This window comes from Saimiri boliviensis, chromosome 4, assembly GCF_048565385.1.
Source record: "Saimiri boliviensis isolate mSaiBol1 chromosome 4, mSaiBol1.pri, whole genome shotgun sequence".
Taxonomy (NCBI): domain Eukaryota; kingdom Metazoa; phylum Chordata; class Mammalia; order Primates; family Cebidae; genus Saimiri; species Saimiri boliviensis.
This window is the reverse complement of record NC_133452.1, coordinates 164,685,230-164,712,987: the sequence shown is the minus strand read 5'-3', so window position 1 is coordinate 164,712,987 and position 27,758 is coordinate 164,685,230. Positions and strand designations below refer to the sequence as shown.

The 27,758-nt window shown below is 38.1% G+C and overlaps 1 protein-coding gene across 4 annotated transcripts; it reads left to right on the top strand.

Moving 5' to 3' along the window:
• On the top strand, positions 1-23,750 carry ZNF322 (zinc finger protein 322). Of its 4 annotated transcripts, XR_744018.3 has the most exons (6): positions 1-328; positions 1,458-1,539; positions 15,167-15,236; positions 19,408-21,572; positions 22,509-22,574; positions 23,505-23,750. XR_744018.3 is itself a non-coding variant. In XM_074398560.1 (4 exons), exon 4 carries the CDS (start codon positions 19,572-19,574, stop codon positions 20,778-20,780), a length of 1,209 nt encoding a protein of 402 aa, XP_074254661.1. In that variant the 5' UTR covers positions 1-328; positions 1,458-1,539; positions 15,167-15,236; positions 19,408-19,571; the 3' UTR covers positions 20,781-23,750. The 4 variants fall into 4 exon arrangements, 1 of the variants encoding a protein (XP_074254661.1); XR_744016.3 differs by having other exon boundaries at positions 22,509-23,750; XR_012517470.1 differs by having other exon boundaries at positions 19,408-22,574.
• Positions 23,751-27,758: the final 4,008 nt, after the last annotated feature.

The following is a 27,758-nucleotide window of genomic DNA, read 5'->3' as shown; positions in this document are numbered from 1 at the left end:
GTGGCCGGAGATGGGTGATCACGTGACCTGAGGGGGTGGGGCCGCGCCGGCCTCTTCCCAGCCAGCTTGAAAGGGTTTGCGTAGGCGCCTTGTCTGCCCTTAAAGCGCCCACTGGGCGGCCGAGCCCCACTCCTCTCGTCCAGACGCACGACGGGAGTTGCGCCTAGCTCTCGTGCGTCCCGGGTTCGCTTTTCTTTCCTTTCCGAAGCCTGGCCCTTAGATCCACCACCGCAGAGTCTCCGGCCGCCAGGAAGCGCAGATCCCAGTGTCCGGAGACTAACCGGAAGTGCCGTCCCCAGGCCCAGGGGCGGCGCCGGCGGCTGCCTGGGTAAGCGCGGCCTGCGGGGCCCAGGGGTGGGATGGGGGCGCGGCGGCACCCAAGGCCCTGGGCCGCAGGCGAGTGGGAGCAGCCCCTGTTCCTGGACACTAAGCATGGTCTGGTTCCCCCCTGACGGCGGACGGTGGACTGAATGATGGTCAGTGAAAAGTTGAAAGAAGTGAACCTTAGTACGGTAGTTCCTAGAAATAATAATAGTGAACACTGCAAGGCATTTTTCAAAGCAATAGATGTCCTTCATATATATCGAGGGGAATAAAAGGACGTTGAATGGATGTTTCTCATCTTCAGTGCAGAAATTAGTTATGTCGCGGTTCAGTCTATTTGCAGAAATGTCTGGTTTGTTTCATCTTTCTGTAAGCATCTCTTTTTGGAAAACGTAATTACATATAATTTTATATTAAATACATGTAAATTTGGGGTTTGACGGGCACTAGTTTTCTATTATTGTGTCTATTACTACAATGTGTCTTTGACCTTAGAAGATGAGATAATACCAACAAAAACAATTCGCAGAAGGAGAAAAAACAAACAAGGAAAACTGTAGCTGTTATGAAGCTACAGTTAGTAATTATTCAGAAAGATTCTTGACATTTTGTCTAGAGCTGGTCGGAACTGATGCCTGCCAGCGGCAGATACTTCCTGCAGGAGAAACAGCGTAAGCAAAGATGGGAAGAAGTTGGTTGGTTGAAGGATGCTCACTAGAATGGAGAGGAAATGGGATCAGTTTTCTAGGCCGGCTCTTTTTTTTTTTTTTTTTTTCTTGAGATGGAGTTTCGCTCTTGTTACCCAGGCTGGAGTGCAATGGCGTGATCTCGGCTCACCGCAACCTCCGTCTCCTGGGTTCAAGCAATTCTCCTGCCTCAGCCTCCTGAGTAGCTGGGACTACAGGCGTGCACCACCATGCCCAGCTAATTTTTGTATTTTTAGTAGAGACGGGGTTTCACCATGTTGACCAGGATGGTCTCGATCTCTTGACCTCCTGATCCACCCGCCTCGGCCTCCCAAAGTGCTGGGATTACAGGCTTGAGCCACCGCGCCCGGCTCAGGCCAGCTCTAGAAAAATTATGAATTACAAATTTCACAAGGTCATTGTCTATATTTCTGATTTTTTCTCTAGGAGAGGGAAGAACTGACTGTCCCTGTGGACTAGGGACATTTTGAAACCAAAAGGAAGATGGTTTTGAGTCTTTCTTGTTACGGTAAGTGCCATACAGGCTCTGTTTGTATAAATGTGAATGGGGCATGGGGTGGGGTAGGCGGAAAGACAGGAAGGTATGGGAGAAGATACATGGAAAAAAAAGAGAATGGCCCTTTCTTAGCTTCTAAGATAGCAGAGTAATAAAACTGGACCCTGTCCTACCGATTTAAAGTTATTTTCTACTCCTTTTCAACATGCATGCATATTCATGTTAGGCTTGCAGTAATTGCTTCTTGATTGATTTGTAGCACAAAGAGGGTGGAATGTCTAATGCTTAGGCAGGCTCTGGAGGCAGAAGAGAGATATTTAAATACTGGCTCTGCTACTATTTGTAAATTGTTGGGTGATTATCTAACTGCTGTAAGCATCAGGTTTTCTACCTGTAAGATTCAAACATACGTATTAATACAGCTATTTTATAGGGTCCTTGGGAGAACTAAATGAGATAATCCATGCAATCAATGAAAATAAATGAGAAATTTCCAAGCCTAAGGCCTGTAAACACTATCTAATTTTTAAATAATGCTTTACTAACTGACTCTTGATCCCATACACCCTTTGACTGTAAGGATAACCATGAACTCTCAAGTTGTATGAATTAGTTTGTTTGCTTGGACTTTTGTTGTGTTCCAGCTTATTCCTTTCATTTCTACCTTAGCAGCAAAGTGTACTAATCTCTTCCTAGGATGGGGCAAGAGAAGCATTCTAGAGGAGGGTACCTTGGAGCTAAGACTTGAAAAACGTATTTGGGTTTGCCAGAGGAACCACCCAGGGCTACTGGCTACTGGGGGTCCAAGGATGAAGGTCAGGCCTGTTTGTTCTGGTATTTGTTCTTGCTTTTCATGTATTCCACAAATGTACTGTAGGTACTAGGGATATTATAGTAAACAAAAGACTAAGTCCTAACCCTAATAGAAGTTATGTTTTAGTAAAAAGACAAACAAATGAACAAATATAAAATGTATATAAATGTGTATCACAAAGTTGAATGGTGATAAGAACTATGGAGAGAAATAAAATGGGATAAAGCAACACAGGCTATTTTAGATAAGGTAGTCAGGGTATGCTTCTTTTTGAGGAAGTAATCTTCAGGCGGAGACTTGAATCAAATATACATATACAGTTGAATATACATAATCCCAATATTGTGTTAAAAAGGTATTTTTTTTTCCTTTTCTGGGTAGTTGTTTATTTGAAACACAGATTCATTTGTTTTTATGCTTTTTTCCTCCATCTTGTCTATTTAGTTCATTAGTTCATTCTTTTATTGAATATGTAAATGTAACATAATTCTAAAAGTAAAAATATGTGTCTGTGTATTCAAAAACATATTCTTAGAGAAATGTTACTCTTTCTCCTCCACCCAATTCTCTTTTTCTGTGCCATCAATTTTTATCTGCCTTGTAATGATAACCAGTCTCATTGGTTTCTTGTTTGTTTGGACAACTGGAGAAATACATATGTAATTTTTTATTTTGACTTTCTTACACAAAATACAACACAGTTTTTTACACTTTGCTTTTTAAAATGTATAATTTATCCTGGGAATCATTCTGCATCAGTTGATAAAGATTTTCCTCATTCTCTTTTACAGTTGGATAGTGCTCCATTATATGTTGAGGTACCATAGGTTTATTCACCACTTTCTTACATACAGATATTTACGTTACTTTAAATATTTTCCCCTTACAAACATTTGTACAATGAGTAATTTTATGCTTGTATATTTTCATGTTATTGGAGGTGAAGCTTCAGAGTCCATTTCTAGAAATGGGATTGCTGAATCAAAAGTAATTGTGTATTAGTTTTGTTACATATCGCCACATTCCCCTCCAGAGGAGACTGTATCAATTTGCATTCTCTCCAGCAACATGTGAGTGTGTTTGTTTCCTTGCAGTGTTGACAACAAAATGCATTGTTATACCTTTTCATGTGTGGCGATTTAATTGGTGAGACTGGTATTTCATGTACATTTAAAAAATTATTTCATTCTTTTATAGACTTTATTTTTTAGAGAAATTTTAGGTTCATAACAAAATTGAGCAAAAAATACAGAGAGTACCCATATGTCCCCTACCACTTCCTTTACCCTAGCATGTGCACATACCACACACACAGCACACACAGCATCATCCACTGCTAATATCTTCAACAGAACAAAACATTTCTTACAGTTAATGAACTTAAGTTGACACATCATTATCACCAAACTCCATAGGCTACATTAGGGTTCACTCTTTATGTTGTACATTCTGTGGGGTATCATATAGGCAGTTGGTATGATACACTCTTACGGTAGTATTGCCCTGAAAATCCTCTGTGCTTTGTCTGCTCATTCCTCCCTCCTCAATAATTCATGACAACCATTTATCTTTTTTACTGACTTCATAGTTTTGCCTTATCAGAATGTCACAGAGCTGGACTCATAGAGTATACACCTTTTTTAGGTTGGCTTCTTTCACTTTGCAGTACATAAATTTAAAGTTTCTTCATGTGTTTTCATGCCATACTAGCAGATTTCTTTTTAGTGCTGAATAATACTCTATCTGGATGTACCACAGTTTATTATCCATTCACCAATTGAAAGACTTTTGTTGCTTCCAAGTTTGGACAATTATGGATAAAGCTGCTATAAACATTTGTGTATAGGTTTTTGTGTGGAAGTGAGTTTTCAGCTCATTTGGGTAAATACCAACGAGTGTGATTGCTGGATCGTATGGTAAGAGTGTGTTTAATTTTACAAGAAACTACCAGACTCTTCCAAAGCGGCTGCACCGTTCTGCATTCCCACCAGCAGTGAATGAGAGTTACTATTGCTCCACATCCCTACCAGTATTTGATGTTCTAAATGTTTGGATTTTGTGTAATCTAATGAATATGTAGTAATATCTCATTGTTTCAATTTGCATTTTCCTAGTGACGTGTTGTTGGACATCTTTTCATACGTTTATTTGCCATTTGTGTATCTTTTGTGACCATGTCTTTAATGACTTGCCAATTTTTTAAACTGGTTTGTTTTCTTGTTGAGTTTTAAGGGTATATGTGGATTTTTGTATATTTGGGAGGTTTTTTAATGTTTGGAATAACAGATGTTATTTATCAGATGTGTCTTCTGCAAATATTTTCACCCAGTCTGTGGCTTGCCTTCTCATTCTTTAGGCAATTTCTTTCATAGGGCAGACATTTTTTATTTTAATGAAGTCCAACTTAGAATTTTCCTCCATGGATCATGCCTTTGATGTTATATCTAAAAAGTCATTGTCAGGCCAGGCGTGGTGGCTAACGCCTGTAATCCCAGCACTTTGGGAGGCCAAGGTAGGCAGATCAGAAGTTCAATACTAGCCTGAGCAACTTGGTAAAACCCTCATCAATACCAAAAATACAAAAAATTAGCCTGGAGTAGTGGCACGTGCCTGTGATCCCAGCTAGTCAGAAGGCTGAGGTGGGAGGATCACTGGATCCTGGGAGGCAGAGGTTGCGGGTGAGTTGAGATCACACCACTGTACTCCAGCCTGGGTAACAGAGCAAGACCCCACCCCCCAAAAAAAAAATAAAAAATAAAAAGTCATTGCTATACCCAAGCTCATCTAGATTTCCTGCTATGTTTTCTTCTAGAAGTTTTATAGTTTTGTGTTTTATACTTAGTATCTAGTCGATTTGGGGTTTGTAAAATTTTTTTTAGTTGAAAAGTAAAATATGTTTGTATTTATGGTGTAGATATATGGTCTTGATATATATATACGTTGTAGAATGGCTAAATCAAGCTATTTAACATGTATAACCTCACGTACGATTTTTTTTTTTTTGTGGTGAGAACATACTTAAATTCTATTCTCAGTGATTTTCAAATATGCAAAGTATTTTTATTAGCTATAATCACCGTAATGTAGAACTGTAGAACTTACCTGTTAGAGTAGAACTCTAGGACTTATTCCTCCTGTTTAACTGAAATTTTGTATCCTTGGACCCATATTTTCCCAACCCCACTACCCCTCAGCCTCTGGTAACCACCATTTTACCATCTGTTTCTGTGAGTTAGACTGTTTTATACCCCATATGTAAGTGAGATTATGTGGTATTCATCTTTCTGTGTTTGTCTTATTTCACTTAATATAATGCCCTCCAAGTTCATTTATGTTGATGTGAATGACAGGACTTTCTTTTTCTTTTTTCTTTTTTTCTTTTTTTTCTTTTTTGCATGTGCATGTGTAGTTATTTCACCATTTGTTGAAAAGACTATCTTTTCTGCATTGTATCTGTTGCCTTTGTTCCTTTGTCAAAGGTCAGCTGACCGTATTTATATGGGTGTATTTTTGGACTCTCTTCTGTTCGATTTACCTATTTGTTCTTTCACCACGCTTTTGTGATTACTATAGCTTTAGTCTTGGAGCTGCAAGTAGTGTAGTAAGTGTTGAGGTTAGGTAATGTCAGTCCTCCAACATTGTTCTTCGCTTCAGCATTATGACAGCTAATCTAGGTCTTTCACCTCTTCGTATAAACTTTGTATCAATATGTCAGTATTCACAAGATTAGTTACTGGGATTGTGTTGAATCTGTAGTACAAGTTGGGGAAAATTGACTATTTGACAACCTTGAATCTTCTTATCCATGGATGTATACTATCCTTCTATTTAGTTCCCTTTTTAATTTCTTTTATTAGAGGTTTTTTGTTTTCCTTATATAAATTATGAACATATTTGGTTAGATTTATACTTGAGGTGTTTCATTCGTTTTAGAGTGCTAATGTAAATGGTATTGTGTTTTTAATTTCAAATTTCACTTTTTCATTGCTGATACTGAGGAAAATAATTGATTTGTATATTAACCCTGTGTTGTGCAACCTTAACTGTAATCAATCTTAGTTCCAAGAGTTTTTTGTTGCTTTTCAGATTTTTACATATATGGTCATGTCACTTACAAAGACAGTTGTATTTCTTCCTTCCTAATCTGTATACCTTTTCTTTTTCTTGTCTTACAGCATTATCTATTCCAGTATGATATTGAGAAGCAGTGGTGACAGAGACTATCTTTACCTTGTCTCTGATCTTAGCTGAAAGCTTCTAAGTTTTCACAATTAAGTATGATGTTAGCAGTGGTTTTCTTGTAGTATCAACTTGACGAAGTTACTCTCTATTCCTAATAATATCATGTATTTTAATTTGCGTTTCTCTAATTATGAGATTGAACAGCTTTTCATATGTTTAAGGGACATTTTTATATCTTTTTTGGTGTGAGACTTGTCTTTTGCTTATTTTTCTATCAGATTTTTGTTTTCCCTCAATTTTTAAGAGATCTTTATATATTAGGTATATTGGCCCCATATCTCAAATATATATAAATATATACATATATATATAGATAATGCTTTTATTTTTAGTCAAATGATCAATCTTACAGATAGAAAATCTTTGGTACCCTAAGATTAAAGTAGAATTCACTTTAGTTTTCTTGTAGTATCTTACAGTTTCCGTATATACAGTTAGATCCCTAATCAGTTGAGAGTTTATATTGATGTGTGGTTTGAGGTATAGATCAAATTACACCTATTTTCATGTGGTTACCTTGATTTTTACCATTATTTATTAAAAATTCCATTTTTGCCCTGGTTAGTTGGGATATCATCTTTACTGTATACTAACTGCCTATGTGTGCTTGTGTCTGTTTCTGGATTTTCTATTCTATTTGTCCCTTTATCTAATTGTGTTTCAGAACTCTGTTGTTTTCATTTTAGAATTTTTAGAGTTTATTTTAATGTCACGGGTTTAGTTACCTTTCTGTCTTTTCATTGCTTCCTGGCTGTTCTTGCTTGTTGGTTTTTTCAAAGTGAACTTGAGTAGCAACTGTATAGCTAAGGCATTGGAGATTTTTTCTGTAAAGGGCCAAAAAGTTATCTATTTTATTTACACTTCGGAGGCCATCTGGTCTCTACTTAATCTACTCAGTTCTGCCTTTCAATATGTTAATGAATAAGTATAATCGTACTTCAGTAAAATTTTATTTAAAAAACAAAAAACAGGCCAGGCGCAGTGGCTTATGCCTGTAATCCCAGCACTTTGGGAGGCCAAGGCGGGCAGATCACAAGGTCAAGAGATCAAGACCATCCTGGCCAACATGGTGAAACCCTGTCTCTACTAAAAATACAAAATTTAGCTGGGCGTGGTGGCACGCACCTGTAGTCCCAGCTACTCGGGAGGCTGAGGCAGGAGAATTGCTTGAAAACGGGAGGCGGAGGTTGCTATGAGCTGAGATTTGCCACTGCACTGCAGCCTGGCAACGGAGCAAGACTCTGTCTCAAAAAAACCCCAAAAAAACAAAAAACAGGTAGCAGCCCAGAATTGGCCTGTGGGCCATAGTTTACTACTCCTCAGTGTAGTTTAATAAAGAAGCTTCTTACTTTTATTGAGATTGCAGTAAGTTTATAAATCCTAGGAGGGAACATCTTCATGATGTTGAATTCTTCTATCCAAGAACAAAGGATGTCCTTCCATTTTCCATTTATTCAAGTCTATTTTGGGATCTCTCAGGAAGGAGAAGGTTTTCCTATGCTTTACTTGGCATGGCTATTTTTTCCTTATTTCTAAGTAGTTTTATATTGCCACTATTATACAAAGGTTGTTCTCGTTCATTGTGTGTTCTAGTTATTATTTATGTGTGTTAAAAAAACTGATGGTGTCTCATAGGTGGGTGTTGAACAACAAGAACACATGGACTCAGGGAGAGGAACATCACACACTGGGGGCAGTTGTGGGTGGTAGGGGAGAGACAGTGGAGGGTGGGGAGGGAGGGGAAGGTGGGGACGGATAACATGGGGAGAAATGCCAGATATAGTATGCACCTAAAGTAAAATAAATAAATTTTTTTTAAAAATTGGAAAAAAAAAAAAACTGATGGTGTCTGTGTGTGAACTTTATATCCTGCTACCATACTGAATTCCTTTGTCATTTGAGTTAGTTTTAGCATTGGTTCTTTCTAGGATTTCCTAACTATGCCATTAAATCACCTCCACATAGAGATAGTTTTACTTTTTTCACACCTCTAATTGATTTTTCTAATTGCATTGATTAATACTTCCAGGTCAGTGATTGAAAAGAGAAGTATTGGCCATCCTGCCTTGTTCCTGAGCTTAGTAAAAATTATTGTAGTTTTTCTAACTTAAGGTACTGGATGAAGGCATGTATGTCTATTAATTCCTACTTTCTTGAGTGTTTTTATCCAAAATAGATGTTGATTTCTGTTGCGACTTCTTTCACCATCTATGGAGATAATTATATTATTTTTCTACATAGATCTGTTCATATGTGGTACTTTATTTATATGAATTTCCTCATATTGAAAGATAGTCTGATTTTGAACCAGTTTTGCATTCTTTAGATAACTTCCACCTGGTATATTATTTTCTTAATGTGGTACTTATTTTTGTTAGTATTTCTCACATTAATTTAAAAAAATTAGCCAGGCATAGTGGTGTGCACCTGTAGTTCCAGCTATTCAGGAAACTGAGCCAGGAGAATTGTTTGAGCCTAGGAGCTTGAGGCTACAGTGGGCTGTGATTGTGCCAACCCTGGCATCGGAGAAAGACCCTGACTCTTTAAAAAAAAAAAAAAAAACACTGATAGCGGACTTTAGCATTTTTTCAGACTCTCTTCATCAGTTTTTTTTGTTTTTGTTTTTGTTTTTTTTTTTGAGACAGAGTGTCGCTCTTGTTACCCAGGCTGGAGTGCAATGGCATGATCTCGGCTCACCGCAACCTCCGCCTCCTGGGTTCAAGCAATTCTCCTGCCTCAGCCTCCTGAGTAGCTGGGACTATAGGCACGTGCCACCATGCCCAGCTAATTTTTTGTATTTTTAGTAGAGAAGGGGTTTCACCACGTTGACCAGGATGGTCTCGATCTCTCGACCTCGTGATCCACCCGCCTTGGCCTCCCAAAGTGCTGGGATTACAGGCTTGAGCCACCACGCCCGGCTCATCAGTTTTAATTATCAATGCTATTCTTGTTTCACAAAAAGAATTAGGAAGTTGTTCCTTGTTTTCAGTGCTCGGAAACATTTATGAAACAGTGTATTTATTTGGTCTGTGTAGGCTTGTAGAATTCTTTTGTGAAACAATCTGGGTCTAGGGCTTTTATGGAATGATTCCTTTATAACTTCTTCTGTTTTTTCCCTGCAAATTGGTGTTTTAAAACTTTATATTTCTATAGTAAACTATAATAGTGTTTCATAATGAAACACTTATTTCTGAGGCCGGGAGCAGTGGCTTGCGCCTGTAATCCCAGCACTTTGAGAGGCCGAGTCAGGTGAATCACCTGAGGTCAGGAGTTCAAGACCAGCCTGGCCAACATGGTGAAACCCTGTCTCTATTTAAAAAAAAAAAAAGAAACACTTATTTCATAGTTAATCATTTTTATTTATATAGAGATTTGCAAAGTGGTTCTCATGTATGCGTGTTTTCTCTTTGGTGGTTATTCATTCTTGTCATGTCTTGTTTTGTAAATGTGTGCTTTATCCCTTCTTTTCTTCATTACCTAGTGGTTCATCTGTTTCTTTAAGTTTTACAAAATAAGTATGATTTTGATTTATCATTAGATTTACTATTTTTGTGTTCTGTAGTTCATTGATTTCTCCTTTTATCTATTTTTGTTGTTAGTTATTTTTATCTTTTTCCCATTAAAAAGAATAATAGAGACAGTATCTCGCTGTGTTGCCCAGGCTGGTCTTGAACTCCTGGGCTCAAGCGATCCTACTGCCTTGACCTCCCAAAGCACTGGGATTATAGGCCTGAGCTAACATATCTATTTATGTATGTGTGTACGTATATGTGTATATAAGTATATATTAAAATAGAAATGGGTTCTTATTATGTTGCCCAGGCTGTTCTTCAACTTCTGGGCTCAATTGAAATTTATTTTTTTCTTAGACTTTGATCTAAGAATTTAATTTGTTCATTTTAATTCTTCTGTTTTTATGCATTAAAGAAATAAAGGCATAAACACTTTTTAAATCACTGCTTTAAATGTATCTCATAGCTTGTAATATATAATATTTCAGTTATTAACACTTAGAAATTTTGTTAAATATTTTATTGCCCCTTTTACTGAACAGTTGTTTAATGGTTTGTTTTCCCCCATTTGAAAGCACATTTTATTTGATATTTTAATAAATTTCTAGTTTTGCTGCAGATGGTTTCTTGGAAAGTTTCTTCATGAAAATTAATGATGCTTTCTTTATGATGTAATGTATCACATATTTTTGTGAATGATGCTTGTGTGCTTGAAAAGAATGTGTACTTCTTATCAGGGATAAGGTTTAATATGTATTAATAAGATTTACTTATTAATTAGGTTATTTAGGCCTTTTGCATCATTGCTTATTCTTGGTCCAGTTTGTGTGTCTTTGAGAGTGGTATGTTAAGCTTTCCTATTATTAATACTTGTATCTCTGTTTCTTTGTATCTGTATCTCTGTTTTTGCTTTGCAAATGTGCCTGCTGTGTAGTGTGATGCATAGAAAACCATGACTTTAGTGTAGTTTGGAAAGTAGTACTACGTTTAATGCTTTTGGCTTGAACTCTGCTTTGCCTGGGAACAGGACCGGAAGCCCTCCTTTTATTATAAGTTTCCGTTTGCCTAGTATTCCTTTTCCCCCTCCTTATCTTTGGTCTATCTGAATCATTTTGCTTTAGGTATCTCCGGTATTAAGCATGTAGTTAGGTCTTGCCTGTAAGCCAAAATGAAAATCTCTTTATTTTAATAGGTGTGTTAACCTCATTTATATTTATATAATACAATTTAAATTATGTAATATATATTAAATCATACAATATATATAAATGAGGTTAAAATCAATATTACATATAGTTGATATTTGGTTTTAATAATGCCATATTATTTGTTATAATTGTATTTTGTTAACATTTTTTCCTACATGATAGATTTTCACAGCTCTTTTCAAAACTGTCTTTTTTCGGTTTTTGATTTTTGTTTTATTAGCTACTGTTGTACTTAGATTTATTTATTTTATTTTATTTTTTGAGATGGAGTTTTGCTCTTGTTGCCCAGGCTGGAGTGCAGTGGCGCCATCTTGGCTCACCAGAACCTCCACCTCCCAGGTTCAAGTGGTTCTCCTGCCTCAGCCTCCAGAGTAGCTGGGAATACAGGCATGCACCACCACCCCTGGCTAATTTTGTGTTTTTGGTAGAGATTGGGTATCTCCATGTTGGTCAGGCTGGTCTCAAACTCCTGACCTCAGGTGAGCTGCCCTCCTCCACCTCCCAAAGTGCTGGGATTACATGTAGGCATGAGCCACTGCGCCCCGCTGTATCTAGATCTTTTTTAATGCTTTTAGTCCAGAAAAAAATAAATTTCTATGTTTAACCTTTAATTACCTGGTTTTTAAGCGTTTTAAATTGTTTTCTTTTCTAAAAGGCCACTGTTTTCTAAAAGATCATTTTTTAGTTTAATAGTATCCTTTAACTCTCACCTGCCATTAATACAGTATAGTAATCCCACCTTATTCATGGGTGATATGTTCCAAGACTCCCAATGTATACCTAAAGCTGCAGATAGTACTGAACCCTAAATGGTTTTTTTTTTTTAATATATACATACATATCTGTGATAAAGTTTTTTGTACTTAGGGTGAGTTTTTCTTTCTGACAATGAATTTTACGTCAGTCTTGCCCACTGCTAGCTCTCTTTTCTTTATCCAATGTTCTCAGATTGTTCTTGCTCTCATTGATAGCTTATGGCTAGAAGGTGAGAGATAGCTATATGGGATTTGTTCATTGGGATTTGTTCACATCATTTCTTAATGTGGTACTGATTTTTGTTAGTATTTCTCACATTAATTTAAAAAAATTAGCCTAGTGGTGTGCACCTATAGTTCCAGCTATTCAGGAAACTGAGCCAGGAGAATTGTTTGAGCCTAGGAGCTTGAGGCTACTTGTACTATACAAAGCAATTTAAATACAATTTAAATTATGTAATATATATTAAATCATATAATATATATAAATGAGGTTAAAATCAATATTACATATAGTTGATATTTGGTTTTAACAATGTCATATTATTTGTTATAATTGTATTTTGTTACATTTTATATAGTACATTTTTGTATAGTACATTTGTTCTTCTTAATTCTTTTTTTTTTTTTTTTAATGTACTCTTAAGTTTTGGACTACACGTGCCGAACGTGCAGGTTTGTTACATCGGTATACATGTGCCTTGGTGGTTTGCTGTATCCATCCCCCCATCATCTACATTAGGTATTTCTCCTAACATTATCCCTCCACAATCCCCCCACCCTCTGCTAGCCCTGCCCTAGCCCACCCAACCCCCTACAGGCCCCAGTGTGTGATGTTCCCCTCCCTCTGTCCATGTGTTGTCATTGTTCAACACCCACTTATGAGTGAGAACATGCAGTGTTTGGTTTTCTGTTCCTGCCTCACCCTGCTGAGAATGATTGTTTCCAGCTTCATTCATATCCCTACAAAGGACATGAATTCATCCTTTTTATGGCTGCATAGTATTCCATGGTTTATACGTGCCATATTTTCGTTATCCAGTCTATCGTCGATGGGCATTTGGGTTGGTTCCAAGACTTTACTGTTATAAACAATGCTGCAATAAACGTATGTGTGCATATGTCTTTGTAATAGAATGTTTTTATAATCCTTTTGGTATATACCCAATAATAGGATTGCTGGGTCAAATTATATTTCTATTTCTAGATCCTTGAGGAATCACCACACTGTCTTCCACAATGGTTGAAGTAATTTACACTCCCACCGTGTAAAAGTGTTCCTCTTTCTCCACATCCTCTCCAGCATCTGATGTCTCCTGATTTTTTAATGATCACCATTCTTACTGGTGTGAGATGATACCTCAATGTGGTTTTGATTTGCATTTCTCTAATGACCAGTGATGATGAACTTTTTTCCATATGTTTGTTGGCTGCATAAATGTCTTCTTTTGAAAAGTATTTGTTCATATCCTTTGCCCACTTTTTGATGGGGCTGTTTGTTTTTTTTTCTTGCAAATTTGTTTAAGTTCTTTGTAGATTCTGGTTATTAACCCTTTGTCAGATGGGTAGATTGCAAAAATTTTTTCCCATTCTGTGTTGTTATTCTTACTGCTTTTAAAGCATGTGTTGAGAGATTTGGATTTCTGTAGCCACCACTATCTCCTCTGGCTTTGTTTTATTATTACGTTCTTTATATTTCCTCCAGAGATATTTTCTTTTTTTTTCCTTTTTTTATATTTAAGTCAGTTATCTGTCCATTGACTTCCATGGCCGGCCAATTTTAAATAATTGGTGTGCAAACACTGCATGTTCTCATTTATAAGAGGGAGCTGAACAATATGAACACATAGACACAAGGAGGGGAACAACACACACTGGGACTGTAGCAGGATGGAGGGGAGGGAGAACATCAGGAAAAATAGCCAGTGCATGCTGGGCTTAATAACTAGGTGATGGGCTGATAGGTGCAGCACACATTTACATAGGCACACGTTTACTTATGTAACAAACCTGCGCTGCCTGCCCAGGTACCCTGGAACTTCAAAACAAAGAAATAAATAAATGGTATGAAAGCTTACAGGTTTTCTGAAAAGTCTCACTTGACAATTACATCTTACAACTTCCCTCACTTCTGTGTTTAGGGCCATATTGAGTTCAGGCCCCAGGATACTGATGAGGACCAAAAGGGGAAAAAAAAAAGTAAAATCACTGCTGGTTGAATGGCATTTTCAATTCTGGTCTTTCCTGATCTGCATGCTATGGGCTTTGCAGAGTTGTCAAATAACTGGGCTGTACATTCTGTCCAGACTTTATAGTTGGAGTCAATGGGATAACTTAATTGGTGACACGTGTTTACTCCATCTTACCTGGAACTAGAATCCTAAAATGTCATTTTAATGCTGGCAGCTATGAACTAAGTGCCATAGAGAGCCTCAGCTGTATATCCCCATGTGTTATCTGGGTCCAAGTAGTTCCATGTTTGCTTTTGATCCTTATTAACAGGAAGGTTGTTGAGGGAACTGAAAGTCCCATTAACCTAAGGATAAGGCAGGTTAAAACTTCTAGAAAGAGACATCATTGGTTAAGTGTGGACCGTCAGCTTCTTTTTGTACTCCTAATTGACCACCTCCTGGGTTGTTGTTTGTGGTTGAGATATAAATCAACAGGGTGTTATAAATTTTGAATAACCAAAATTGTGTTGATTATGTGGGTTCCAGAGGTGGTAATTTTGTTATTCCAAAAATACTTTGTAGCCTGTATTATACTTTGGATCAGGACAGCCTGAGTTCCTGTGGGAAAGATAATTCCTTAGTGTTTTCAAAATACCACCGAGATTTAGTGTTAGGAGTCCTTTCCTTCAATGTTGATACAGTCGCAAAGGAAGCTATAGATGGTGCAGATGGGTTATAGATTCTGTATTGTCCTTTTCTCCAGAGAGTCGAATGGGATGATTTAAGACTCTACAGAATTGAATTTAAGGGATTAGATTAGAAAACCCATGTGTTCTTTTTAACTGTAGTTTACTCATTGTTAAGTCCTTTGGGTGTAAATGATCCAGTGCTAAACTCTCTCACTTATGGCTTTTTATCCCTTTCTTGTCTTTTACAGAATGCTGTCTTCCTCGAGAAGTCAAATTCTCAGGATCAAGGATGCACATTTTCTTCCATCTGGATTCTAGGTAAGCTACAGCTACTTCAGCCTTGACATGTCCCTTCTCTTTCCCAGACTCCATCTCATCAGAGTAGCTCCCATTCCTTGTGGCATTCAGTCCTTTTATCAGACAAGGAGACAAGTAGAATTTCAATGAAAATTCATTCATGCACTCAGCAGAGGCTTATTAAGCACCAACTTTGTACCTGGCATTACTTTATATGGTAGGGAAAGATCATCAAACAAAACAAACATCCTTGCCATATTTTAGCAATAGACAATAAAATGAATAAAGTGAATTATATAGTATGTTAGGAGGTGTTAAGTGCCATGAAGAAAAGTAAAGCAGACAAGGGGAATAGTGAATGCTGGGGCATGAAGACTATTCATAACTTTAAACAGGGTGATTAGGATAGGCCTTCCTCAGAAGTGACATCTGAAAAAATATTTGAAGGGATTAGGGGAAATTCATGCACACACCTGGAGGAAGAAAGCTATAGGAAGAAGAAAGAAAGGGCAAAGGCCCTTCAGGGAGTATGTCTGGAAGAGCTAGGAAGCCATTGTGGCTGGATTAGAACATGCAAAGAGAAGAATAATATGAAAGGGTGTCGGAGAAGCAGTGACAGGTTAGCTGGGCTGCTCAAGTTGGCCTTTTGGGCCTATTGTGAAAGTAAGAAATGAGAGGTTTGGACTGGAATGGTAATAACAAAAGCTGGTGAGAAGTGGTTAGATTCTGGATGTGTTTGGAAATGGAGCCAACAAATCTGTTGATGGAACAGTGCAGGATAACTCCAAGGTTTTAGCCTGAGGAAGTAAAGGATGAATTCGCCGTAAACTGAGATGAGGCAGGTGATAGGTGGAGTAGATCTGGAATCCAGTCCTGGTATAAGTCCTTTGCTCACTTCCTTTGACTAAAGGCAGGAACAGATACGTGCCATTTAGGTCTGTAAACTCAATTTAATAAAAGGAAATAGGAGTAATGCTTGTGATACTTTAGGCTTTGAGGATTGAGATTGTGACAGTGACAGAGTATACTCTGGTCTTGTAGTCTAAGGAATTCTTCTGTGATACTGTGAAAGTTACCTGAAAGATGTAATTTGGACCAACAGTAATTTCTGGGACAGTTCATGGATCATGGAGATGTTGAATATTTGAAATGTAGGATTTATAATCACTGTATTTAGCATAAGCATTTCTGTTTTGTTTAGCTTGTCTGCTTCAGTCTCGACTCCCCTATTCTTGTTAGCCTTGCAGTGCGTTTTTCTCCCATTGTGTCCCTCTGTGGTCACAATACTACGTTTCTTGTAATCCGTGTTTTGATTCTGAAGAAACTGCCTAATCCCACCTCATTTAGTTCTTTCTTCTATCCCCTAAAACTAAGTTTTAGAACAGTTCTGAGTTGACATTTGAAATTATCTTTTTATATTTATAAATAGTTTTTACTTACTACCGTAAAAATAGCAGTCTCTGCCTTTTGCAAGGAGAGCATACCAGTTGCTGAATGGAAATTGGAAAACTCCAATTAACAAATTGATGAAACAGAATGTGGTCTATCATCTCATTACCCAGAGGTAACTACGTTAGTACCATGTCTTTTAGATCCTTTTGAGTTCCTGTTTTCTCTGAGTGCAAGTGTTCATTTGTGTTCTGGTCCATTACATTTATGAATATGCTATATTCAGTGAGCTTTGATATTGTTTCCTTTACAGATAGGCTCCAATCTAATATCTAGTTTCTTAGATACTGGATCTTTTTGACAATTGAAAGAACTGTGTACCTTCTCCCCAGAAAAATGCACATACACTGAGCATTTTACAGTCAATTTCAAAGGTTTCATAAATTACCTAGGAGTCTGGATGCCAAGTAAGAACTCCTCTGCTAGGTTTGAGTACCTACTGTGCCAGGCACCATTCTAAGTGTTGGAAACAGTAGTGAATGAGATGAGCCAAAAATCTTTGTCTCTTAGGGGCTTACATTCTGTGGAGAAAAACACAATAGGAAAGGAGTGTTGTTTGTGAGTCAGCTGGGATGGAGGTGTGGTATAGTTTAGAATAGAGTGGTTGGAAATACCTCACTGAGAATATGACAGTTGAGCAAAGATGTGAATGAGGTGACAGAGAGAGCCTTGAAGATTACTCGAGGAAGAACCCTTCAGCCAGGAAGAGATAGCAAGTATAAAGACTCTGACATGGGAGTGAGTCTGGCGTCTCTGAACAACAGCAAAGACTCAGGGTGACTGGAGTGCAATAAATAAGCAGAGGAAGTGCAGAGAAATGGGTCAAAGTGGTTACTAGGAGTTAGATTTCTTAAGAGCTTGTAGGTTTCTAAGAGGAGCAGTTTTGTGGAGTAGTGAGGATTGAATGTTTGATTGGAGTATGTTCCAGAAACCTTGGAAGACAAAAATTGGAGACAATGAACAGGTTTATTTATTTTTAAGAGTTTTACTGCGGAGAGGAAGAGAGAAGTGGGACAACAGCCTGAGTGTGAGGGAGTTGAGAGATTTTCTTGTTGATTATGCTTTTGTTTTTTAGAAGAGAAATACTATTGGAGTGGTCCAATAGGAGAGAATAAATTGATAATGCAAGAGAGGGTGGGTAGAATTGCTAGAGTGATGTTTTTGTGAACAAAGGACATATTCAGATGGAAAGGCTATTCTTAGATTGAGCAAGGGTAATTTGTCATCTTCGGTAGCTGAAGGAAAGCTACAGTACATGACCACACTTAGAAGAGTTGGTTGATGTGGTGGGAGCACGTGGAAGGGATTTTGGTTTTTGTCTATGTGTTGTTTTGCTTGCTTGCTTCCATTTTCGTAGTAAAACAGGAAGCAGAATTATCAGGTTATAGTGTTAAGGTGATAAATGGGAGGGTCAGAATGTATGAGGGGGAGGGTCAAACATGAAAAGATCCCTGAAGAGTTAAGTGTGAAGGATAAGAAAAATGGCTTTCTTTTTCCGTTTGTTTCTGCTCTTTAGTCTATTATTGGTAGTTGATAAGTACATGGACACATTAGTCCCTCTGAACTCTCTTGAATCAACCCAACTTTTTAAAAGATACTTGATCCTTTAGGTATTTCTGTATGTGTACATCCCTCTAAACCACAGAATGAGAAGGAAGAAAACTCTTTTACAGCTTTTGACCATGTAAAGAAAAGCCCATTATAAAATCTGTGTTCCAAGCCTAGGCTTTCATCTGTAATCAGTCAAGATTTTTCTTTTTGAGCAAGTTGTGTGCTTATGTGATCATATCAAAGCAGAATCTTAAGCCTCTTTGTCATAATAATAGTGATGGTAAGAGCCAACACAGAAGGCTTGCCAGGAGATTCATAGTGATTTAATATTCCACGGAACCGTGTAAAGAAGTTTCTGTTACTAATCCATTTTACAGATGAGGAAATGAGGCACATGGTGGTTAAGAAACTTGCCTAAGGGGCCGGGTGCGGTGACTCAAGCCTGTAATCCCAGCACTTTGGGAGGCCGAGGCGGGTGGATCACGAGGTCGAGAGATCGAGACCATCCTGGTCAACATGGTGAAACCCCGTCTCTACTAAAAATACAAAAAATTAGCTGGGCATGGTGGCACGTGCCTATAGTCCCAGCTACTCAGGAGGCTGAGACAGGAGAATTGCCTGAACCCAGGAGACGGAGGTTGCGGTGAGCCGAGATCGCACCATTGCACTCCAGCCTGGGTAACAAGAGCGAAACTCCATCTCAAAAAAAAAAAAAAAAAGAAACTTGCCTAATATCACCACTAAGAAGAAAGAGTCACCGAAACCTTAGTTTTAACTCTCTGGCCACTAGGAATTCTAATGGTCATTAACTACCTCGTCCAAGCTTTCAGCAAAAGGGACTCCAGAGATAGTCATTCACAGCCCCTTTTAATTTGCTTTCTTCATGAGCAGGCATAAGAATTATTAGTCCTGTCTCGATTTCTCAACTGAAGCAAGGAAAGGAGAAGAGCTCTTGTTTTGAAATCACCCAGGTTCGTGGAAGGAAGAGTTTTTACTTGTAGTTTCCCATATGTATTGCTGATCAGTTTTATATTAGCAAAGAGTAAAAATAAATAACTGATTTCAAGCCATGTAAAACCTAGAAGACTTAGGGACTCTGATATAGAATTTGTCTTGTCTGCAGTAACTTTAATTTTGAGAATTATTTTCTTAGTTGTAAGAATATAAATCATATTTCTACTTTGTCTCATAGGGTTGGAAATATCAAGTAAGGAGTTAACATACGATGCTGGGAACATGTAGAGGCTAATGACTGAAACAGATGTCTCTGCCAAGTTCTTACCAAGGAAATGACTCTGAGGGCAACGATGGGTCAAGCAGACCAGTGGAAAAATCCCTAGGAGAGAGCCACAGAAAATGTTCACTTCAGAAGAGAGATGCAATCAGAGAACTCAAAAAAGGAAAATATATAATGTATGCCCTCGGAAGGGTAAAAAGATTTTTATTCATGTGCGTGAGATTACTCAAGTAGATGATCATCTATACCAGTGCCTTGAATGCAAGCAAAACTTCTGTGAAAACTTAGCTCTTATTATGTGTGAGAGAACCTGTACTGGAGAGAAACCTTATAAATGTGATATGTGTGAGAAGACCTTTGTCCAAAGCTCAGATCTTATTTCACACCAGAGGATCCACAATTACGAGAAACCTTATAAATGCAGCAAATGTGAGAAGAGCTTTTGGCACCACCTAGCGCTTTCAGGACATCAGAGAACACATGCAGGTAAAAAATTCTATACGTGCGACATTTGTGGCAAGAATTTTGGTCAGAGTTCTGATCTGCTTGTCCACCAGCGAAGCCATACAGGCGAGAAACCGTATCTATGTAGCGAGTGTGATAAATGCTTCAGTAGAAGTACAAACCTCATAAGGCACCGAAGAACTCACACAGGTGAGAAACCATTTAAGTGTCTGGAGTGTGAAAAAGCTTTTAGTGGGAAATCAGATCTTATTAGCCACCAGAGAACTCACACGGGGGAAAGGCCCTATAAATGTAATAAGTGTGAGAAAAGTTACCGACACCGTTCAGCCTTCATCGTACATAAAAGAGTTCATACTGGGGAGAAGCCCTATAAGTGTGGTGCCTGTGAAAAATGCTTTGGCCAGAAATCAGACCTTATCGTGCACCAGAGAGTCCACACAGGTGAGAAGCCGTATAAATGCCTGGAATGTATGAGAAGTTTTACTCGGAGTGCCAACCTAATTAGGCACCAGGCAACTCACACACACACTTTTAAATGCCTTGAATATGAGAAAAGTTTTAACTGTAGCTCAGATCTTATTGTACATCAGAGAATTCACATGGAAGAGAAACCACATCAGTGGTCTACGTGTGAGAATGGCTTCCTCTTAGGTATGGACTTTGTTGCCCAACAGAAAATGAGAACTCAGACAGAGGAGCTACACTATAAATACACTGTATGTGATAAAAGCTTCCACCAGAGCTCAGCCCTTCTTCAACATCAGACAGTACACATTGGTGAAAAACCATTTATCTGTAATGTGAGTGACAGAAGTCTTGAGCTTAGCCCTCCCCGTGCATCAGAAGCCTCAGAGATGTCTTGACCAGGCAAGAAACTGTAATACCAATATTAAAAATTATTTATGTATCAGAGACTCATTAAGAGGAAGACCCCCCTAGACAAATCTCAGACTTCGCTCAGAGCTCAGAATTCAGTGGGGACCAGAGAGCCTGCAATTGGAAGTATGAGAAATTTTTTGCCCGGAGAGCTGCCCTAACAGAACACCTTATCTATCAACTCCAGTTAGAAATCTACAAATGACCAGAGAGTTTGAAAACTTTCCGTCTGAGCTCAAATTTGATCACAAGAGGATTCATACAAGTGGGAAACCTTACAAATGCACTGAGTGTGAGGGAGCTTTCCAGCAGTGCTCAGCCCTCTTCGTTGTAAGAGAAAATGCACACCGGAGAACAATTTTTAAAATGCCTTCAGTGTCAGTTGTGCTGCAGACGGTATGAGCATCTCATTGGCCCTCAGAAAACCCTCCCTGGGGAGAAGTCCCAGCAAGTGTGAAAAAGCTTCTAACAAAACTCTGACTTTCTTACCCATCAGAGAAGCCATACTGGTGAAAAAGTGTGTATTTGTCTTGAGTATGGCAAAAGCATTCATTGGAAAGCCTTACTTGGGTTTGTACCCCCAAAAAACCCAGTCTGAGTAAAGACTACAAATGTCTGAATGAAGAGTGCTTGTCAGTGATCAGCTCTTGTGGTGCATCAGGGAACTCACATAAGTGAAAAAAACCCATAAATACCTTGAGTCCGAAAAAACCTTTTGTAGAAACTCCTGTCTCACCGGGCCCCAGAAACCTGTTCCGCAGTGAGAGATTTAATTGTGGGTGAGAATCTGTGTACATATAATATGTATGAGAAGAACTGTTTTCATAGTTAAGTTGACTCATGGTAGAGATGACGTTACATGAAATCAGTATGAAAAATAGTTTTTTAGATACCCAGAAGCTTGTTCTGGAAGGAGCTAGGGCAGGTCAGAGTAGACCTGATGGGTAACTCAGGTAAAGATACTTTTCTTTTATCTGAACCACTTAACGATTGCTTTACTTTTACTTTTAAAAAAATTCAGAAATCCAATAAAGGAAAGGACTGCAACCTTATGATAGAAGGTGTGGCATGTGTTACTGTTGGGGGAAAGGAGTATATTGACTTTGCCTTGGTTGATATTTTTATGCTTGTCTAGGATGGGACTAGAGTGTTGACAGTAACATGGCAGTCTTTTTTTTTTTTTTTTTTTTCCCTGACAGTGAAATGAACTAAGAAGGTAGGGAGGAGCTATCCTAGATCAAAACTAGGATCCCTTTTCCCTTTGCAGGACCAATCTTATAAAGAGACAGCATACTCAGCTTTTTACTTAGTGTCAGTTGAGGCATACTCTGAAAAGTTATTTCCCCTCAAATATCTTCCAAATTATTATGGTATTTGAAATTTTGAGTTTAGAAATTTGTTTCTTTTTGACTCAAAGTGCAAATTTCATATAATGATTATGCTGTTTTTAGTATCCGTATTTTTGTGATTTATCTCTTTCAGCAATAGATACCCACAGTCAGCTCCTAGTAAAATGGCTAGAGAAAGACTGAAAGAAAAGTTTATAAATCTATGTAGGCATAGAGTAAAAACACATAATGATACATTACTAATATAAGAATAAGGCTTCTTTGATCTTGAGTGTCCTAACTCCAAACCTAATGTTCTTTTCACTCCGTTTTCCTGCTGTTTGTAGCAAACAAGACCCATAATGATATGTATTTCATTTATTTCAGTTCTGCCAAGGAAAGAGAAAATGCCTTTTAATCCCAGGGAAAGGATTGCAATCACCACATTATAAGGTATATATTTGGTGTGGAATGCAGAATTCTAAATGCTAGAAGGGAAAAGTAGTTGGCAGATTCATCAGAGGTTTAACGATAAGCACTTGTTTCCAGCTTAAAATATAATTAGAATTGTCTTTAGTGATCCCTAAAAATACTGTAATTAATCCAGAGATCTGTCAGTGGTCACATCTCAGTTTTTTTCCTCTAAAGACGTTTAATACCAATATTTCAGATTCCTATAGTATTTGGGATTTTGTAGACTAGTGAATAGATATTTTGTTGCTAGTCCACATCCTCTGATTTTGGTTTGATTTGTCCTAGCAGATCCCTGAACTTCAGAAAGTGTTGCCATTTGGATTCATGGAGTTGGCGAACTGCTACCTTGTGTACGGCTCTAAGCTTTGATCCAAATGACTGGTTGATGATCATGATAATATTAGGGCCAGTTAATATAGCTCATAGTGATAAGAAGGAATCTGATTCTAGGGTATTTTTCTTTTAGAAAAATATCTTGTAAGTTTATTTGATCTGACATGTTTTCATAATTTTTAGAAATAGCTCTTGTACCATGAAAAGTTGCCCAGTATGAAAAGACACACAGGATATATATTTTTCTCTTTGGTGAAAATCATGCCTATTACTAGTATATGTTTGACATTTGTAATATACTTAAAATAGTATTGGGTGTGAGGCATGGTGGTGATGAAAAGTAGTCCTTATGGCTACTTGTTAGTCATTAGTGAGAACATGGAGAAGGGGTCCAAGTCAGTATCATTAACAGGGCAATGACTTGACCCTTCTTTCAACTAATCTTACTGGTAGTTGTCTCTAGTTTTTAAGTAAATTAATGATGGACCATCCCTCAAACAGAGAACTTTGGGGGTATGAAACAAGGCTGAGGGCTTTTAACTATGGGAGAAAAAGGTGTTGGTATTATTCATGTAGCATAACCTGAGGTTGGAGAGGACCACTTGGGAGCCTGTTAACCAAAACTAGAAGGTAACTTCTGGGATGGACGGAGGTTCCCTTGAAGCAGTGCCAACCTAAATCTACCTCAGGTAAGTAGTTAGATTAACTTTTTCAAGATTTCAGACCAAACAAGACAACTTGTATTCAGTTGATGTATTCCTATGCTTTAATGTTTTTGTTTGCCCTTAATTGTTAAATAAACATTTGTTCTGAAAAACTCCATTTCTGTCTCCACTGTACTGAGAGAAACAGCATTTTCTTCTACACTTGTGTTAGAATAAAGTGGTTAATAACGTGATGCGTAGACTTGGTGGTAGAGATAACCATTGAACCATCTCTGTAATTCCAGCAACTTTGGATGCTGAGGCAGAAAGGAATAGAAGGAATATTGTCTGTGCTCTGCTGTGAACATACGGTCCTTTTGGAGCTTCTGCACTGCGTTCCATAAATAGCACAGGGAGGGCTAATAGTTTGAAGTGACCACATTTGGGGCCTTGCTGAAATTCAGTAGCAGCAAAGCCACCTATGGTTTTTTTGTGTGTCAGCCTCAAAACTAAAGAAAGTTTTAAATTTACAATTCCCAAGTGAAAATTACATTTGGTTGTAGTTCTTCCCTCTTTGTCTTATCATTTGTTGAATTAGGATGGGACGGAGGTAGTGTAAAAGTAGTTGCATTGTTTTACCCACCGTTACAGAGTTTGGCCTGGTTTATGTCTGTCTGCTCTACCAACAGAATAGATAGATTCCAGAGTTTTAAGTGGCTTTTGCTGTGAGAACAGGGTAAGAGGAAGGTATAAAGTGAGTGAAATGGGGAAGGGAGAAGGTGCAGCTTTAAGTTTATTTTTTCCTCCCGAGGTTCATTTAGAGTTGTGTAGGTAGAACAAGACTTGCAGCCTTCATGCTTGTTTTTCTAACTTAAAGTGATATTACTCCCAACACCGAAGTGGACTGTGGTGAAAAGTATTTCTGGGAAAAATACTGTCACCCCCAAAAGTAACTGAAAGAAAAATGACGCATGCCCCAGTGTCTCCAAAGTAGAAAGGGGAAAGTGCTATCCAGTACACACATTCGCCACAAGTGTTTCTTGAAATGGTCTTTACATTGTTTATTGATAAAAGAAACTTAGACTGCATTTGAAGCTTCTTCATCTCCAAAACATCAGCTTGTGTCATCACTCTACCCAGGTAGGGATTTGAATTTCAAATGAGAGAGAGGCTGAAAGCAATTAACACTTGGAATCCTTGCATATGGCAAAGGAAACTTTATAAAAGTCAGGGCATAGGGGTTCCACTGGTAGTAACTGATGATATCAACTATTTAATGGTTATAGCCTAATGAGAGAAAGAGAGGACTCTTGGAGTAGCTGCTATTGTTTGTCTTTTGTACCCACTTTCAAATTCTCTGCAACCCGCTTATTCTTAAGACTCTTAATTGCCTGAATTTGCCTGGGAATGTTGCATTGATATATCTGAAAATGAGAAGAAGCCTTTTGTATGGAATTCTGATTGGACCCTACTATGGTTTGTACATGTCATGTTCATATTTAATCCCTAGTATTGAAGGTAGGGTCTAGTGGGAGGTGCCCTGGGGTGGTAGGGTGAGGAGGGAGTTAGTGAGGTCACACTCTGTTAGTTCCTGAGAAAGCTCGTTGTTAAAAAGAGCCTGTTACCTCCTTCTTTCTTCCCTCGAAAACTTGATAATAACGAATTACTACTCAGAATTCTAAGATGACTCACAAGATTTCTATTCACTGGTGTTCACACTCTGTGTAATCCCCTCCTCTTGAGCATTAGAACCAGTGAATATGGGTCACTCTCTTGGTTAGGTTGCCTTTTATGACAAATGTGGTTGATGAGATAGTTATTCTGTGATTACCTTACATAAAGCTCCACCCTAGAAGACTGCAAAGAGATTCTCCTTCTCGCCTTGAAGAACTAAGCTTCCATGTTGCAAGACGGCCTGTGGAGGAGCCCGGGTAGTAATGACTCAGGGTAACCTCTGGGAACCAAGAATTGCTCTGGGTAGACAGCTGGCACAAAAATGAGAACTTCAATCCTAGAGATGCAAAAAATGCAATTGTGCCAATAACCAGTACGTTTGGAAGGAGTCTGAGATATGATTGCAGCGGCTGGATTTCAGCCTGGTGAGACCTCGGAGAGGACCCAGCTAAACCCAGACTCCTGAACAATGCAAACTGTGAAATAATGAAACTGTGTCAGTTTAAGTAGCCAAATTGGTAATTTGGTTATACAGCAATAGAAAGCCAGTACATTGACTAAATGAACAAATTGACCCTTTATTTTATTGCTAATTCTCTCATAGGGGAATAAAATCTGCCTTCTCACTACACGTGAAGACATCCAGAGAGAAAAAAAGTGCTTCTTTCATTAACTGCTTACTCAAGTTAGTTTCATTTGTTTTATTGTTCCCCACTTTTTATTTTTAAAATGTTTATACCTGCAGAGTAGACGAAAGTTCATGTGGGTTCACTATTAATATTTTGTCACATTTGGTTTATACTGTACATATAGTTTTGCTGATTTTTTTTTTTTTTTTTTTTTTTTTTTTTTTTTTCCGAAGCAGAATCTTGCTCCTTCTCCCAGGATGGAGTGCAGTGGCATGATCTCGGCTCACTGCAATGTCGACCTCCTGGGCCCAAGCAATTCTGTCACCTCAACCTCCCAAGTAACGAGGACTACAGGAATGCGCCACCACACTGGCTCACTTTCTTTGTTTTTGTAGAGACGGAGTTTTGCCATGTTAGCCAGGCTGGTCTCAAACTCCTGACCTCATGTGATTCCCCCTGCCTCGGCTTCCCAAAGTGCTGGGATTCCAGGTGTAAGCCACCTGTGTCCCGTCATTTTTCTGAATTATTAAAAGTTGTTTGCAGTCCACAGGACCCTTCACTTCTCAATACTTCCACATGTATCTCCTAAGTCTAGAACATTATTACACATTACCACATGTAAGGTAGGTAGTGGGTACTTCACCTTGGATCATATCCACGTGATCTCAGTGCCTTTACTGATCATGCTAAGTTTGAGCACTTGGCTAAGAGGTTTATATCAGATATCTCCATGGTAAAAGTACGTTTTCCCCTTTGTAATTAATAAAGGATATGTAGTATTCTTTTAAGAATATGTGCATGTTTGGTTTTTTTTTTTTTTTAATTTTTTTTTTTTCTATGGAGATGGGGTTTCTCCACATTGGTCAGGCTGGGATATTTCATTGGGTATTTTTTTGTGTTTCTTTTATTATAAGTGAAGTTGAGCATTTTGAAAAATGTTTAATGGCAAATTATCTAACTTTTTCTGTGAATTGTTTGTTCATGTCTTTTGCCAACTTTTATTGAGTTAAAAAAAATCCTTTATTTTTAATAGCTCTTTTTATATTAGAAATATTGATTATTTATCCATGATATATTTTGCAACTACAGTTGTCCCTCAGTATCCATGGGGATTGGTTCCAGAATACCAATATCCATGGCTATTTCACCTTATATAATAAAATGGTGTAGTATTTACATAGAGCCTACGCACATCCTCCTACAAACATAAAATTATCTCTAGATTACTTGTAATACCTAATACAATGTAAATGTTATGTAAACAGTTATACTGTATTGTTCAGGGAGTAACAATAAGGGAAAAAAATATATGTTCAGTACAGATGCAGTTACCCTTTTTTTCCAAATATTTTCAGTCCATGAATACAGAGAGCCTATTTTATGTTTTCTAGGTGTTGGCTGCTTGTAGTATGTTTTGCTATGCACAAGACTTTTTAAAATGTAGCTGCTGTGTTAATCTTTTAGTGTATCTGGATTTCAGGTCATTGCTATAGAGGCTTTCCAGCTGTGGCTCACATCTGTAATCCCAGCACTGTGGGAGGCTGAGGCAAGTAGATCATCTGAGGTCAGGAGTTCAAGACCAGCCTGACCAACATGGAGAAACCCCATCTCTACTAAAAATACAAAAAATTAGCTGGGCATGGTGGTGCATGCCTGTAATCTCAGCTACTTGGGAGGATGAGGCAGGAGAATTGCTTAGACTTGGGACGGAGAGATTGCGGTGAGCCAGGATTGTGCCATTGCATTCCAGCCTGGGCAACCAGAGTGAAAGTCCCATCTCAGGAGAAAAAAAAAAAAAGGCTTTCGTCACACTTTGAGTATGAAGCACTTCATGTGGTTTTCTGTAACTGTGAAGTTTTATGTTTTAGACATTGCCATTTCTG

Coding starts and splice junctions, on each gene's coding strand:
- ZNF322 (XM_074398560.1), top strand. CDS start 19,572: ATGTTCACTTCAGAAGAGAGATGCAATCAGAGAACTCAAAAAAGGAAA.